We start from the raw sequence: 18,114 nt of genomic DNA on the forward strand, positions 1-18,114 counted from the left end.
GTTTGCCTCTCCCTTGGCAAGGAGCTCTCCAAGCAGAGAACCGGCAGCGAAATGAAGGCAGACAGGCTGGCAGAGAGCCAGCTATACCTCTGAGGTTCATGTGATCTCACAGCTAACAAGGAACCCCAGCCAAACTCTTTCTGAAAAGCAAAAGACTCTCTAGGAAACTGGAGAATAGACGGGGAAAAATAGCAAATGCTGTGGCTGGGCTACTTATTACAATAGAAAACATGGAAAAAGTAGAAGGAGGCACAACAATGCAGCAGGGGTATTTCCAGTACACCTAATAAACCATTAAAAGTTGCGATGGATCAGTATAAGACACTGCAGCACATGGTACTTGGAACATCTCCCTAAAATCTTTTCCAGTTGGGTTCAGGGAACTTTGAAGAAAAATTAAAAATGCTTTCCTGACTTCACCACAGCTGTAAATTGTACCATAGTGGCCTGGCCAAAAAAAAAAAAAAAAAAAGAAAAAGAAAAAAGAAAACAAAACCAAAAACATGACTAGCAGTTAATAAAGGCTAAGAGTAATTTCAGGCAACACTGTTTCCTGAAAATGTCTTTTTTGTTGCTGTTTTTTAAAGCTGGACTCTTTCTCTGTTACTGTATGAAATATCCACACAGGCAGGAAAGCTAACAGCCCTTGAACTGAAAATTCATCAAGTCTGGCACTGAATGACAGACATATGTATATTCACACATGCATACACACACTCTGAATTTTATTGCTGACATTACTGAAATACCTCTCCATGGATCATTTTTAGCTGGCAATGCCTTTTTACACTAATGGAGCTTTTCTGCTCTAACTTCTTGAACTAAGTGCTGCTAGCTGAAGAAACTCTTTTTATATATTCCATATTTGCTGTAATTCCCAGGAAAGAAATGAAATTATATTAAAACTTCTAATTCCTTAAGAGGCTGGTTAACCTGCATAGCTCAAAAGTCTTAAGATGAAAATCCTGACAAGACTCCTACCAATTTTAATCAACCTAGGATTTCCATTGCTCTATTACTTGAAGCAGCAACACAGTACTGAAGAGCTTCACCATGCAAAGGTTCTACTTTCCATGTTCTTAGACAGATTATTCTAATTAGCTTTAAACATGTCTCGTTTTGAGAAGTTAAACTCATAAGAATTTGCCAATTTCCGTAAGTAGAAATTCAGTTTTAATATGAAGCAGCTCTTTTAACTAACAAACACATAAAAATATTGGCTCATAAGCACATGCTGAGACTGATACCAGTCCTACACCAGCCAGTAAAGGAAAAGGCCTGTAAAGACATTGATTTATAAAACTGACTTCCACTGTAAGCAAATAGCCTGCAACACTGAGAAATGCTAACTGCACACACATAATATCTGCTATTTCTTCCTTGGGCACGCACTTCACATCAATCAAACTACTAGTAACAAACATAAAACTCAGCATGGATATACTCAAAAGCTCCCACAGTAAAATCCAGCCAGTCCTTTAGGGACAACCCACTGCCACCATGCAGACAAAGAGAAGCGTACAGCAAAACAAACACTCTTCCCTGACAAGAGTAACAGTGATCCCAGTTCATAAAAGAGAAAATAAATCCTGAGTCCCCCCCTCCTTGAGCATTACGACAGATACCACCAGGGACAGCAGTAGCTCCCAGCTCTCTGCTGGACTGTGTATCGCTAAGTGGCTTGTGCATTACAGCTCAGGGACTCCTGCCCTAGTTGGCTTGTTTTTAAAGACAAAAAAGGTCATGGGTTGTTTAACATCTGCACGGACAGGCTGAGAAGTCTAACACCATCTTCATTCCACAGAAGGCGTACCAATACTAATCAGATGACAGCACAGTACTGTTGCCACTCCCATGAAAAAAAGCAGTCTTGTCACAGCTGCATATGGAATTCTAGCAAAGAAGAAACATCTAACTGCCTCACAAATTTTGGTCTTGACATTTTAATTTCTCTTTTTTTTTTTTTTGAGTATGCTAGCAACTTCATCAAAAACGCTTGGCATGATGTTCATAGCCTCATTTTCTACATATACCTGCTAGCTGTTTTAATCTAGTTTATATGTAAACCCTTGAAAAATGCTTTTCATCATATTGTTACTTGAGGTATGGTGTAAAGTACACAGCTTGGCAAATTAAGATTAAAATTTTAGTGAGATTGAGCATGAAAGTTTGTCGGAGAATATAAAGCAGCTCCAGGAATCAAGGAACTTTCCAAATATACTGCATAAAGGGAAGACTTCTCCCAAAAAAAAGCACTGGATTAATCCTGGCACTCTTTTAGCTGCCAATAGAAGCAGCTTCTGAGAAATCACAGAATCATAGAACAGTTTGGGTTGGAAGGGACCCGTAGAGGTCGCCTAGTCCAACCCCCCTGCAGAGAGCAGGGACAGCTTCAACTAGATCAGGTTGCTCAGAGCCCCATCCAACCTTACCTTGGATGTCTCCAGGGATGGATCTACCGCCTCTCTGGGCAACCTGTGCCAGTGTTTCACCACCCTCATTGTAAAACTTTTCTTCCCTATATCCAGTCTAAATCTACCGCCTTTTAGTTTAAAACCATTACCCCTTGTCCTGTCACAACAGGCCTTACTAAAGAGATTGTCCCCATCTCTCCTATAGTCCCCTTTAAGTACTGAAAGGGCACAATAAGGTCTCCCTGCAGCCTTCTCTTCTCCAGACTGAATAACCCCAACTCTCTCAGCCTGTCATTTTTGTGGCCCTCCTCTGGACCCACTCCAACAATTCCATGGCCTTTTTGTGCTGAGGGCTCCAGAGCTGGACGCAGCACTGCAGGTGGGGTCTCACCAGAGCAGAGTAGTGGGGCAGAATCACCTCCCTCCACCTGCTGGCCACACTGCTTTTGATGTGGCCCAGGATACAGTTGGCTTTCTGGGCTGCAAGCACACATTGTTGGCTCATGTCCACCTTTTCATCCATCAGTACCCCCAAGAATTTCTCCACAGGGCTGCTCTCAATCTCTTCATCTCACAGCCTGTAGTGATATCGGGGATTGCCCCAACCCAGCTGCAGGACCTTGCACTTGGCTTTGTTAAACCTCATAAGGTTCTCACAGGCCCACCTCTCTGGCTTGGCCAGGTCTCTTCAGATGACATCCTGTCCTTCTGGTTTGTCAACTGCACTGCTCAGCTTGGTGTCACCTGCAAACTTGCTAGGGTGCACTCAGTCCCACTGTCTATGTCATTGATGAAGATACCAAACAGCACTGGTCCCAGTATGGACCCTTGAGGGACACCACTCGTCACCGGTCTCCATCTGAACATTGAGCCATTGACTCTGGATGCAACCATCCGACCAATTCCTTATTCACCAAACAGTCCACCCATCAGATCGGTTTCTCTCCTGTTTAGAGAGAAGGATGCTGTTGGGGACCATGTTAAAGACCTTACAGAAGACAAGACAGAAGACATCTGTAGCTCTTCCCTTGTTCACTGATGCAGTCACTTCATCATAGAAGGCCACTAGGTTGGTCAGGCAGGACTTACCCTTGGTGAAGCCATGCTGGCTGCCTCTGATCACCTCCCTGTCCTCCATGTGCCTTAGCGTAACTTCTAGGGGGATCTATTCCATGATCTTCCCAGGCACAGAGGTGCGGCTGACAGGACGGTAGTTCCCTGGGTCCTCCTTTCTGCCTGTTTTAAAGATGGGCTCAATGTTTCCCTTCTTCCAGTCCCCAGGGACTTCACCTGACTGCCATGACTTTTCAAATATCACAGAGAGTGGCTTGGCAACTACATCATCCAGTTCTCTCAGGACTCTGGGATGCATCTCATCAGGTCCCATAGACTTGTGTATGTCCAGGTTCCTCGGGTAGTCACGAACCTGATCTTCCCTTACAGCGGGAGAGGCTTTATCCCCCGGTCTCCATCCTGCAGTCTGTCGGCTTGGGAGTGGTGAGAGAGGTTACCAGTGAAGACTGAGGCAAAAAAGTTGTTGAGTACCTCAGCCTTCTCCTTGTCTGTCGAGATAATTAAGTTTCTTATTTTTTAGATAAGATTTATAAAAGGTTGTATTTGTAGAAATCAAATAATTGAATGGACTTGATCCGAACAGCATTAGCTATTGTTTTTCTGAAAAGTCACTTAACTTGAAATAGTATTATTATTATAATAATAAGCATCTACAATGTTTCCCTTGTACATTAGTACTGAAATCTTCTATTTATACAGTTGTGTCTAGCGGAAGCAAGAGGCTAATGAGTATAACTGAATTTATACTCTGGGTTCAGAGTATAACTGGAGTTACCAGGATGTAAAAGTGTTCAAGAGACATCATGTTGTTGGTTTTTTCTCTCTCTGATGCAGATGATGAGCCATCAGAGGTCTTGACAATGTAACCTGACCACACTGTTCAGACAGCGACGTTGTAGCAGGTATATAATTCAGTCAAAGCTGTCAGCTTCAGTAATGCCATCAAGCAGTGACTGAAAGGTTTTTATGTATGGAAAACAATGCAATTTAACACAATGAGATGAGATGACAACAAACATGTTTCTTTCGAAGGGCATGTGAATGTAACAGACGAGCATTTTCAGGTGCCTGAGAGTGCAAAGGCTGATGGTGTGTTTTTCAGCGCTGTCACAAGTCTTAGAATTGGCACATCACATAGTCACTCAGCTGTCTTTTCAACTGCCTTGTAATTTCTCATGCAAAAGTCCTAATGTAAAATTTTAAGTGGTTTAAAAATTTTTTTCTACTCATGAGGTATGTCTTCTCAGCTAAGTTTGGACCAGGGAAACTTCAGACTTCAGTCAGCAGTCACCCACATACTTGGGTTACTCAAAACCTGGGCAGGGTCATGATAGTCCCCTTGCTTTTGTAAAAGCTTTGACTGTAGCGCCCTCACAGCTGTTTGTTACAATATCAGCAATTACAGTTCCCAAGACAACACACTAGCAAATCTTGATACCACAAAAGGTTTCCCCTGCTTCCCTATTGCTTTAGCATCATGGCAGGACGCTAAAGAACTCTGTGTGAAAAGATTATATTCCAAACAGATCTGAACTGAACAAAGGAAAAACCAACCAAAGAAAAGGTGTCAATAGCTTGAGGACGACCACCTCCGGAGCAGAAAAGCCCCATTCAAAAAAACCCATTGCTTTTATGTTAACAGGCCTCCAAGCATAGCACTCCTGAAGCCCAACCCCAACCAAGTAGAAAAACGTAACAGGCACTGAGAAATTACAGAAATATTAGATTTCTAACTTTTCTTAATTTTTAAAGACTCATGACTGTCTTCCATGCCTCCATTCTTTCTCCATGATCTTTCCATTTTCCAGCCTCTTCTGAAGACAAGAGGGGGAAGGCTGTATTAAACACACAATTTGAAAGGAGGCAATAGCACACACAAGTTGGTTGGACATTATCATCCTTCTGTCTCGGTTGTGTCTGCCTCAATCTGAATTTTGCATGCTTCATCTATTGCTTTTGAGCTAGGCTTTTAAGCCCTCTGAGATGCAACATGTTCTCAAGCAAAACTCACAGATACAATGAAGACCTGATCTTAATTATAACTTCTAGGAAAACACTACAGTAAAAATATTGCTATTAATATAGTATCAATAGCATAGCAGATGAGTTCCTGGGGAGGGGGAGGGAAGAGAGGCGTTAAAACTTCAGCAACAGTAACATATGGTTTAACTAAGAGGAGCAGCAAGATGCTCCCAATCCTACAGTATTATTAGTCTGCATGAGAGACTAAGACCCCTCACATTCTCTTACAGAAGCCAAAAAAAGAGAAGTAAAAAACTCCAACAGTGTTGCTGGAGTTTATTTTCCACAGCAGCATTTCTTTTTCTGCATTTTCCCTCCAGAAGGCTAAACGGCTTAACTTCACGCAACAAGGCACTGTGGCTTTCTTAACGAACCACAAAAATAACTTGCTTCTTTTCCTGAATTAAGTACTTGAACAAGTAGTAGAACTAGAGCAAAACAACTACTCATCCTGCAATGTACCCAACATACAATTTGCCCATTTTAAATATTCACCATGTTATGCTGCTGTAGTTCTTTTCAGAGCAGATTCAGACTTTATCAAGGGACTGCTAAAAAGAAAATATTAACACGCAGATTGCATCAATTAAGAGCAATAATGTGTTAAAAATCAAAGCCCAATAAAATGGCCACAGTCACAATGTTGCACTCAACCGCCAACACTAGCAACAGTATTAGTTATGACACAGAAGGAGCTTTCGTACTGAGTTTAGTTTTAAAGTTTAATAACTTTACCAGAAAATTATCTGCAACTCAGTTTATCATACCTAGGTCTGGGAAAGTTCCTTTGCCTGTCTACATGCTGGTCTCTTCTTATAGTCGAAAGAAAACAAACATACTTTTTTTGTTCTGAAAACTACATCCCACTTTACTGAAACGTGTAGAGTTTTATCAGGTGCTTTTCAGTTTTGAGTGATGGCTTACAATTCAGCCGTCAAGCCAGGCATGGATGCAATCCTAAATAAAAATCTGCTACATCTTGGGGCAGGAAACTTAGCCCAGAACTTCCTTCACACAGACTTCAGTGACAGAAGGACAGCAGCCACACCTAAAAGGTTAAATTAGCATAGCCAAATACACGCAGGTTATTATATTCATGCCTATGAAGTATGTATATAAACTCAGTTCCTGGTCCGCCTTCACTGCATTTGTTCTGATCTATGCGGTTTACTGAGCCTCCTTTGCAGATGAACCAGTCAACTGTTGATTCACTGTTACATCAACAGAGAATACACATGTACCTTAGTCTGAACCTAAACAGCACTCTCCTGAATTTCTGGAGAGGAAGAGTAGCAATTTTCCATTTTAAACCCTCCAGATGACACAAGACAGAACTACCTTTCCTCTGACTTTATACTGCAGGCCCTCCTTCCACCACGGAAACAGCGTACTAAAAGAACTTCTTGAAATCTCTTAGCCTAGCTCAAAGCACTGAGATGGAATCACGTACATCTACCTCACCTCCAGCAGTGGTTTGTTTCACTCAATATTTCATTAAGAATAGGCTAGAGGCTGCAGAAACTCTCTAAGTAGTCTGTTTGACAATCCCCACAACTAAGCCTAAATCATCTCTGCAGAAATCAAGTTTGCATTTTCGTGTTCTTATTCTATTAGATATGGGCAACGAGAAAATTAAAAGAAGCAGATGCCCACCTCCATCCATAATTCACAAAGATCCCGGCTAGAAAGTCAGAATGTGTGTGGTCTCTCTTCTGTCTTCTCTTGTAGTCTAGATGCACCATCCTTATTTCCACAGAAGTTGTATTTTGTAAACCTCTGAGCAATCCTGGCATCCTTCCCTGGAATTTCTACAGGGATTTTTTGTATCTTTCCTTGTTGCCCTCAAAAGAAATCTCGTATTCTGGCCGAGACCTCACTAGTACCCAAATAAAATGATTACTCTAATAACCACTTCCTGTTAAGCCACAGCAGAATATGAATCATTCTGTAGTAGCACCAACATCATTAGCTCATTCAGGCTGAAAGAAGGAGCTTTTTTTTTTTTTTCCTTTTATTACAAAGGAGTCATATCCTGCCCTGTAATTGTATATTAAATGCAAAACTGCATTTTAGTGAATTTCACCTTTCTGGTTTTGGACCATCTTTCTAGCTTAGAGAGGTTTACATGAATATGTGTGGATATTTTTTAATTCTCTAGGAAGCTTTTTAAAAGCGTATTTAATGAAATAAAATGAGGATGTGTTAATAAAGATCAATTGCTACCAGATGAAACTGCTAATCAAATTATAGACTTATAGTCCATCTGTACTAGGACCAAGGCAATGGTCACATAGTTCATATATGAATGCAACAGCCTCCTGCATGGGTAAATATAAGATCAGACAGTACAGGAAAAGAAAAGTATTCTTAATCCCTGTCACTATAAAGTAGCACTCACTACAGTTTTCTGCTTATGGATCAAGGCAACACAAGCAATGTGATACAGTGCAGAGGTATTTTGTACTTGCTTCTCAGCAGTTTCTCTAGAATATGATTTTCAAACTATAGGAAGGTAGGTCAGGTTTCTCTGGGATGACTATTTTTTGCTAATCAATTAATTTATGGAATTATTTTAATTTGTTAGAAAAAGTATCAGTCCTCCTGAGTAAAGGTCTTCACTCTTCACGGGCTGCTACTAAACATTTGTTTTTGTGGTGACATCACCCTCCTCCAAGTGAATACTCAGCTATTCCTTTATTTGGGCTCCCTGCCCTACTCTCATTGCTAGCAATGACACACCATTGCTAACATTCTTAAAGCCATCGGTCCTCCTCTTAACCCAGTTTGGCAGCCAGCTGGACAATTTTCAGAATATACTATCTTTTTCTCACCTGCTGTGCTTTCTGGCACCTCCTGCTTCTCTCGCACAAGCTGCATAATATCTGACACCACAACCTGATGGTTTGTATCTTCTTCTTTCTCTTCATTAGACTGGTTGGCTGTTGAGAAACAATTGCAGTTTCCAGTTTCTTTGCATGGGATCAACCTCCAATACCAGTAGTCAGACATGAAAATGCTGTAAGTTGATTTCTGAAATTTAAAAACAAACAGAAAATCATTTTCTGCAAGAAGAAAAAAAAGTTAGCTCCTTGAAAAAAAAGGCTCAAATAATATTAAGATTGACAGTTACATACAGATTATCATATCTTCAATTTTATTTAAAGTAAAAACATGCAGCTCATAATAGCCCTTTATGGTATTATGTGCAGTTCATAAAAGCCATCCATGGTATTGTACCCAAAATAAAAACTTCAGGAGTCCCCTGTAGTTTCTCAAAATGCTTGTATTGTAGGTCAGGGACCTAATCACAAAAAACCCCAAACAATATATAAACACCAAGTTACATATGTTCTTAATAACAACTGTATAAAGGCAAAAAACACCAATATCACTGTATTTTCAGCAGGGCAAGTCAATATTTGCCTTAAAAGTATCCTCTGAAACCCAGTTTAACTAGGTGAAAGAACAAAACAGAACATGGACTGTCAAAAAGTGAAATAGTGTAAGAACAAAATAATAAGGAAGAAGAGGGAGGGGGAAGGAAGAGAAAGAGGTTCTTGAAATTACAACTAAATCACCATTAACTCTAAAAGATTTCTTCTCCATAGGGAAGCAGCTTGAGCTTTCCAAATACAGTTGCTAAACACTATTTCGGAATTCTATAAAACGCTAGCAAGGTGTCACGTCTTCAAGAAATCACACCACATTCAGAGGCAGGTTTGTTTCCACTCCCCTCCAGAGGGCATGCAAGCAACAAAAAAAGGGTCCAAACCTCCAAGCACGAGGGACCTGAACAAGCTTTTCCAAGTCTAGGAAAACGTCAAGGCCAAGGAGGCAGATGTACATTTAAAGCTTTTTGGATAAGGAAGAGATGCATGATCTCCATTTATCCTTCAAGCATCACATTCAAGTGTTTCTAGCATATCTCTGTTTCTAGCTACTCATTAGCTTCAGTAAAAGCATCACTCCGGACCATGGATATTAATGATGATACATGTAGAGATTCTTTACGTTATATTTAAAGGTGACAGTTTTATAGATCTGAAAAAAGTAAATGCCATAAAAAAAATACAAACTTGCTTGATATAGAAGGGTTATCTGCTTAAAAACAAACAGCCAAAAAAATCCCAGCTCATGTATTTAGTACCAGATCTCCCAGGAGTCACCTATGAAAGACTGAGCACTTGTTCTGTCACTTATTACACTACTTCTCCAACGGAAGAAAGGATTTCCAGATAAAATATTCTTCTTCAAATATTACTGCAAGGTCTTTCTTCTTACCAGTTTAAAGATAGCAATTTTGTTTTAATTTAGCCAACATACTACCAGTTTCCTCAATTCTCCCTTTGCCTGTTCCCAGGCTTTTCAGGCTTTGCAACATTTGCCAGAGGATGGGTAATGGAGTTAAAAGCAAATCATTCAGCTTTTTCTATAGCTGCCAAACCCAACAGGTTCAGGGCACACATCCTCCTTGTCACACAGGTAATGGTAAACAGTTACAGCTGTACTAAAGCACATGCTGCTTGTAAATAATGTATGTAGTACATACTTTTAAGCTGCATCTGCCTCTGTAACCATCTGACATGACACATGCAACGACAGGCACAAGTGAGCACACACAGGTACCCAAGCACCACATGCACAGAGGTCTTGATTAAAGAAGCATTTCAGAGCACTTCATTTGATTTTTTTTTTTTTTAGTTCTGTGGGAGCTGGAGGATTTCCTTCTACTACCCTTATGTTTGAGACATTAAATAAGTAGATTTTTCAACTTAAAGCCACTTAATCAAGTTTACTGTTTTCCTGTCCAGAACGTCTCCTTTTTACCCCAAGAATTAGAGCTGAGATGGGGAAGTCTCCTCTGAAGGAGACAAAAGTCCCAGAAACTTCCAGCAGAGCAGATTTTCCCCTGCTCCTGTGCAAGGTGAACTGAAAAGCAGCTGATCTATGCTTCAGTAGTCAGCAAATTACTCTAGGAATAAAATTTTAATTTATTGCCTTTCCTTAAGGGATGGCAACTCCTGAAGATCACCAAAAATAATTACATCCAAACATGCAGTTAGAGACACACATTTATTACCTTAATCCTACTTTAATTAATTAAATTTTATGACCCACTCATCATCTTTATTTTGATTTTAAGACCAATAACATGAACTTAGTTTTTTAAGCCAACAGCTCAGGGACTCAGAGGGCAAAGAATTTGGGGAAAAAAATATAGGAAGGCTGAGAAATAATTACTGTGTATGTTTTTCATACTTTCATGAAGCGAGGCAGCTCACAGAGACGTTCACAAAATTGACTTGACCAAGATTGACTATGAGAAGGAAAAAAAAACATAAAAGGAGGGGAAAAAACCTTATTCTTTTGTTTTAAGAGCTAATGTAAAATGTTCCAAACAGTTGCAGCATCCTTGATGGACACCGGTCCACTTTGATCACTGCATTGATACTTCAGACACAAGCAGTTTTCCTGATTATTTCAAGGCATCCAAAGATAAACTAATGCCCTCACCTAGCATAAAACTAGGCTGAAGGAGCAGGAAAACAAAACATGAATGAAACCTCCATTTGACATTTGTAAGCCTAAACAATGGCTCCTGAATCTCAATTTTGCATGCTAAAATTAATATTACTTGTTCCAGTCTGGTTTTGGGGTTTAGGGGGGAGGCTGGGAGGCATCATTCTTTGGGGTTTTTTTGTTTGCCTGTTTGGTTTTGGGATTTTTTTGTTGTTGTTGTTGTCTTCTAAACCTAATTGCAGACATCAAAGGTGGTAAAATACCCAAGGAAAAGCAAGGGCAGAATCTGGATCCATTTTTCAGGGCCTGACGGTACTGGTAAACTTCACTGTCCTCAGCTGGGACCTCTACCCATGGGCCCGAGAGCTGCACACAAGTTCAGTCCAAGGCCTTCAGTCCCTACATAAGCTCTGCCATGGTCTGCAGCCCTGTCCCACTGCCTGCTTTGAGTCCTGGCTCTGGCTCCTTTTGTTTCTGACTGGACGCCCTGGAGGGACCAGGTTCATTGCTCGATGGGTCAGGGAGAGCTTGTAGAGCCTGTTAGCAGCAGCCAGTTCTGGTGTTCAGCCCCTGCCAGCAGTGCCCTGGTCAGTGAGTCTGTACTGGGGCTGCCCTCAGCTCCTGCCTCGGCCCCTCTCGTGCAGCAGCCCTGCTCTTGCTGCTCCCTGACACCATTTATTAAATTTATCAAAATATAACTCTAACGAGGATACAGCAAAACACACAGGAACACGTGGGACTTGGCAGAGTACATCTGATGAGCGTGGTAGTTCCTTACTGCTGTACGAAAACAGGCACAGATATGTTACAGCTTTGGCACGTGCTCTGGGTTGGGAAGGATGGAAGGTGTCCAAGAACAAAGTAACAGCTCTGTTCTCCCCCTGTGATACCCATCACTTCCAGAGGGAACATCGGGTAGGGGTTACCACCCTGCCATTTACGACAAAGAGTTGCCAGCTACTCTGATATCGCTTAGGCATGCTGCGCGCCTCCTCTGCAAGGTGTGACAGCACGCTAAATGGGTGAGATCTTTGCTTTAAAACTGCAATTACATATGGGGCCATTAATGCATCAATATGCAATATTAAGAATATGTAATATCATTACATAGCACTCCACAGCACTTAATTAAAGTGCAAACGCTTTCTGAACCATTGCTTATGAAATTCTGACAAAAGAACAGTTTTTGAAAGCAAGAGTCCTCCTATTTCACTCTATACACACACTTCACCGACTTTACTGCAGTTTCCCACCCAAAAATCCCCCTGTAATTCAAGAATAGCACTGCAAAGGCAGTAGTTAATAATTATCTTCAGGTGTAGCTAGATTACGTAAAGCGTCCAGTTATCTCAGAAACTTAAATCCATATTCTGCAACCACTTCACCACAGCAGTTAAACCTGACTCCTACGGTCCCTGTTGCTCTGGGTTGACATGCTATTACTGGATCTCTGTTGCTGCCACACAGTGCAATTGCTTCAGCTATTTCCCTGGTTATTTAGCAGGGCATTATTTCTAGTCAGGTGTAACAAACATTTAAATGTATCTCACTTCTGAGACCACTAGCCCAAAATTTTCAGATTATCCTGTGAATGACCTCACTCAGCATTTAATCACCACAGCATTTTACCATGCTTTCATCATTGCTCCATCTAAGTCATTGGGGCAGGGGGGAAGGAAATGTATGTGGGGAAAACTGGTCCTAATATAGCACCTACTAAGACTTCGCACCCTTATTTTCCATAAACATGATAACACTTTATTCCAATGCTCTGAAAGAAAAACTGTTTAATATGTTACTTGGCCTGAACAAGCAGGCTTAAATGTAGTAATTCACCAAGCTCTGTATACCCGTAGAAGCAGAGATAGTGGAGTCCAGCTGATGATGTAAGAGCTCATCCATGTACCTCACAGGTCTCTGCAGGAGAATTGGACTGAACCGGACACTAATGCCTGTATAATAGGAATTAACATTTCTTTATTTTAGAATGGATTAAAATACACTGAATAGTATTTAAACCTGTCAATATTGTTCTGATGAGTGTCTTAGTTTAAGCGCATGTATCTGGGCCACAGCATTCTTTCCAATTTTTATGCTTTGCAATACCGGCCAGTCATTCTTTCCATTGCACAATACACCAGCAAAGCACAAAATACATACGACACACATACATTACAGTGAGTTCCTCCCACCTAAATTCAAACGTTACACCGAGAGGTCTATGTTAAGAACCTACCTGGCCCGGATGCCTTCAGCATTCACTGGAGTAAAAGTGATGCACACCTCCTGAGGCTCATCGGCCCCTCACACTGACTCGAGAGAGTCCAAGGCAATTGTGGATGAGCCGGAGTTTGTGTGATGAAAAGCCCCACTTTTGTATACATTACCAATAGAGTGACACAGAGTGAGTCATGTAATAAAAACAATAAAGTATTTTAGGGATTTAGTAAAGCCTATTAAACTACTCAAATTCTGCCTATGGAGATATTGTATTTCTACTCTTGCCCCTCCCCCGGCCTTTTCACATTTTGTTCAGAAAGATGGGGGGAAAAAGCAGCAACAACAAAGCCCCAGACATTCTCATCTCCCTCCAGGGCATGTAGAACACCCTTACATGTTTTAAGCCAAAATCAATTTAAAGACTAAATTTTTTTTCCATTTGGAGCTTTACTGTGATCAACATTTAACTTGAATACTAAGTAGTCCTTCAAGATACATGTTCTCATTTTTTATTTAAAAGCATTTCACAAAGCATTAGAAATCATCAACAGACTTACATAGGAAACACTAATTTCAGAGAAATTGCAAGACTAAAGCAAGAGCTAAACTGAGGCCTCTTCAAAGGAAGGGGAGAAAAAAAAAACAAATGTGCTTCGTAAGAGAAATGCTTTCTTATTTATTCAACTTCTCATCTGAGAGAGAGCCACTTCTCTCTTGAGGATCACAAGTTTAAATGACGTTCCTCAGCTGTATTCCTTCTTCCTTTTGGGGCAGCCACCCAAGAGAAGTTTATCTTTTGTTAATTAACCCAGAATCGTGCATCATATTTTAAGACATCTAACGAAAAGAATAAAAAGGTAAACATGCACATATCACAGAGGGTAGCTGAGTTCTCCCAAGACTTGAGCAACTTTCTGTGCTGCCTGCCTACACCACTCAGTATGTAGGCACAGGAATAGCTTCAAGTACTCAGCCAAATCCTCTCTCCCTTTTCAGAGCTACAGGCCCAGTACACACCAAGCTGCCCACAGACCATCAGAGCAGAGCACGAGGGCAAGGGAACAGCTTCTTGCAGGTATGAAGTGAGGTACAGACAAAGTCAGAAGTTCCTCCTCCTCCCCCACCAGCTGCAAGCATCCTAACCTGAGCTGCACTTCAAGTCCCTCAGAAATCTGGATCTTACACACACAATATTTCTACTTTGGATGCACCACAGGAAGACATGGATGCCCTCAACTTCAATATGGCATCGGATTTGTAAAGTGGCTTGCTGTCTGTTTTGTACAAGCTTCACATCTACTGGCAGGTGAAAGATCTTCCCTATCTTCAGTGAATATTACCAAGGAAAATCAGTCTGAGGATTGTTAATGTAAATGTGAGAAAAGCACCATATTATAGAATTCTAGTTGCCTAGAGATCATTATTAGCAAAAGCATAATTTCCCTACTCTTTAAAACTCCCACCAAACCACCTACATTCCTGAAAACTGAGCTTTTGGAAGTAGGTACCTAAATTTCTTCTCCGCCTGCCCCCTCATACTGCCCCCTCATGCCAAAGTTCTCTTTCCTACTCATTTCTCCTTCCATCCATGAGAAATAAAATAATCATACTGGCCTGAACATGGTGTCCTCTAAAATGGCACGGAGGGCAGTTTATGTCTCTGTAAAACTGTTCACTGTCTGTATCTGTTTCCGCTCAGATCATGTTTCAGATATTTTTCTCAAGACCCCTGAGAATGACAAGCTAGGTTTCATTTTTAAATTAAGCCTGAAACACAACAGAGGCTGACAGTGCTATACAGCATTCTGCGGAGCATGAGATGGTTACATGTGTGACTCCTTATTTTAAGGGGCCGATAAATCTCCCCTTGTTCAAGACATTCTCATGATAAACCCAAACTTCCATCTCACCAATGCATCACTCCTGCACATGCAAAGCCATGACAAACACAAAACAATGCTGCCTGCATGAAGACACCATGCAAATACCATTTGTTTAATGCAGAGGTACCCATGCCCAAGCATGCAAATCCTAACTCCTAGACTAATTCAGTTGAAAGAAGCAAAATATATGCTACTTTCTGAAGGGCAGCGAATACATAGCATGTTCTATTTATTTTCAATTTATTTATCACAGAAAAAAGCATTAGAATATTAGCAGTTTATCTTGAAATCAGAAGTTAAAATGTCAAAGACCTTTCTCTGGGGAAAGCTCCTAGGACACCATCTTTGTTCAGTGACCATATAACAGGAGTATGTGCTTTCCTCAGCTTAGAGGACACGGGTCTCCAAGAGATCACTTGGGTCACTTCATCCCACCGACTTGCTGACAAACATATAATAGGTGTCCAGTTTCAAAGGGCTCACAGAACATCTACTCCACAAGTCCCTTCTCTTCCTCCTCCCTCCCGACCCCAGCTTGTTGCAGATCAAACGCATTTTGCAATCACCCATTAAAAAAAAAAGACTCATAGCTTCAGTGTTCAACCTTATACCATAACACACATTGTGGGGTGGGAAGCATGGCGGAGGTTTCCCAAGGCTTAAAAAACCTTCCCTACTGCCTGTCTACTGAGATGGAGAGCACTGCCAATGTCCCGTGCCTACAGACTTTGCTGAACAGCAGTGCAAGGTAAAAGGAGACCCTTTAGGAAAGAACAGGTAAGTTCTCTTCTGATCTATTTGGAATTTAATTAGTTAGGCTAGGTAACCATGCTGAATACTTCCTAATGAAGTTGTTATAGATTTACTCAGCAGGGTAATGTTGTTAGAAATAGCAATTGACAACAACTTTCATCTCAAAAGGAGCACTGCATTAGAAGTTTCAAGTAGAGGTACATTTTAAGATGATTAAACTTGGTATCTATTTTGGAGCTCCCGCAAATCCTCAACAGTGCACGCAGGTGGCTGCCATCAAGACTGATTTCACAGACATCTTTGCCATTAAAAAAGACATGCAACTTCTGCAATTACTTTTGTACAGTCCAGTCCTGAATCAGTGAAGCATATCACTTCTAGAAGCCCTCTGAAACACAAGAATTTCAATGTCCAACAGAAAAAAAACACGTGGATGTGGGCCAGACCTCCCTACAGAAGGGATGACAGAAAATAGTGTTGCATGGTAGCAGCCAGGCCCAAACCACAAGAAACAACATCCAACATCAACAAGTGCTAAAACAGTGCTCAATCATCTACTCTATGACAGTGCCTTTATTAGGCACGTGCCTCTTGAATTGGGGTCCAAAACCAATTTTTGCCTTTTCCCTCCTATTCACACAACAAGACGCGTGCTTTTGTTTAGAACGGCATTCTTTATTTTCCAGTATGCTAACCAAACTTGCACTGGGTAAGTGCATTTAATAAACCGAGACCCTGCTACTGCACACTATTTCGACTGTTCCACTCCTCAAACCAGAAAGGCAGCATGTGCACTAATAAAATCCTAAAAGCATTTGAAGATTGTCATAAAGAGGCAAGCTATAGGACATCTTTTAGAAAACTAATTTGGTTGGGTTTGGGTGGTTTTTTTTTGCTTTCTGAGCCTTTATTATTCACATTCTCAGTCATTCTGGAATCACTACATCACACTGGCTTTAAAAATTAAATAAAGAGTTTGCAAGAGCAAATCTATTGCCAAGTCTATCAAGATAAAGTTTTATGTTCTTTTTCAAGGTTTTCAGCTAAAAATATCTTTAAACAAATCTTTCTTTCTGGCTGTTAGATTGCACTAAACACTTGAGCCTCCTTCCTTTTGCAGCTACAAAAAGAAAGAAGTAAAAAAAAAAAAACCCAAACAAATCTACAGACAACACAGCTGGCTAATTTATTTTCACAGTCCAGCCCCAGTGAAACACAAAAAGTAAATAAACACCACAAGCGGCAGAAACATCCTATTTTACAGCCTGTGTGATTAACCATTGCAGGTAACAGCAGTCAACAACCCCCCCACACACATCTCAAACATCTTCGTACCAGGGGACCGCTTTGTTTCGCTAATTCCGGGATGCTTAATGAATCTACCACAAACCCAGGAGCACAAGCCCTGCTGGGACCACCACAGCGCCGGGCAGGCTGCAGAGAGGCAGACACCCACCCCCCCACCCACACCCACCAGGGAGGGGGATCCCGAGGCGCCCACATTTGTTTATTTATTCCTTCATTTTCAGGCAGGTTACTGTGCTTGCCTTTGTTTCGCTTCCTCTCTTAGCCCGGACCTAGCGCCACCGAAACTAAAGGGGACAAAATAAAATAAAATAAAATAAAATAAAAAAAAAGAGAGAGAAAGGAGAAAACACACACACGCCGACAAGCTCCCGCCCCGAGGAGTCCCGCTGGCGGAGGGCGAAGTCGCACCGCCGGTGCCCGGTGAGGAGAGCCCAGCCGCCGGCGGCACGGGGCGCGCCCCCACACCCTCGCCCCTCACCCGACCCGGGCCCGGCCGCCCCCCTGCCTGGGGAGGGGGCTCCCCTAGACCCCAGCCCTGCCCGCCGGGGAGCGCTGCCCCCGGCAAGATGGTGGCGCTGACCGCGGGGTGGGGGGTGCCGAGCGGAGGCCGGGCGGGCTGTGCGGTGCTTGCCCGCGGGCCACGAGGCGCCCGCCTCCCACTCACCTCGGCGCCCTGCCCGGAGGACCAGGTGGCCGCTGCCGCCGGCGCTCCGCAGCTCACCCGGGCGAGTGGGGCAGCGCCTCCCCCCGGGGCCGGCAGGATGGCGGGGAGGCAGCTCGGGGGAGGCGCCGCGGGGCCCCGCCCGCAGCCGGGGGGCGCGGAGAGGGGCTGTCTTTTGTCAGGGCCCCGCTCCTCTCCCCAGCACCGGCACCGCCACCCCGTGCGTGCGCCCGGGGGAGGCGGCCAGAGGCCCTTTGTG

The 18,114-nt window shown here is 42.3% G+C and overlaps 1 protein-coding gene across 8 annotated transcripts in view; it reads right to left on the reverse strand.

The window, feature by feature from the left end:
• The window catches only part of MCF2L (MCF.2 cell line derived transforming sequence like), a 164,689-nt gene extending 146,575 nt beyond the window's left edge, over positions 1-18,114 (reverse strand). For 4 of the 8 annotated variants that reach the window (XR_010370913.1, XM_064440137.1, XM_064440119.1 and 1 more), the window contains exons 1-2: positions 17,859-17,940; positions 8,342-8,540 (exon numbers count right to left, since the gene is read on the reverse strand). Coding sequence is in view for 6 of the 8 variants with exons in the window: in XM_064440137.1 (XP_064296207.1) it covers positions 8,342-8,519 (178 nt within the window). In the remaining 2 variants the exon portion in view is untranslated. Of the gene's footprint in view, positions 1-3,503; positions 3,523-8,341; positions 8,541-17,360; positions 17,376-17,858 lie in introns of those variants that run through there. The other 4 variants (XM_064440160.1, XM_064440145.1, XM_064440107.1 and 1 more) reach the window with 4 other exon arrangements.

The sequence above is a fragment of the Phalacrocorax carbo genome, chromosome 1 (genome assembly GCF_963921805.1).
Source record: "Phalacrocorax carbo chromosome 1, bPhaCar2.1, whole genome shotgun sequence".
In the NCBI taxonomy this organism is placed as follows: Eukaryota; Metazoa; Chordata; class Aves; order Suliformes; family Phalacrocoracidae; genus Phalacrocorax; species Phalacrocorax carbo.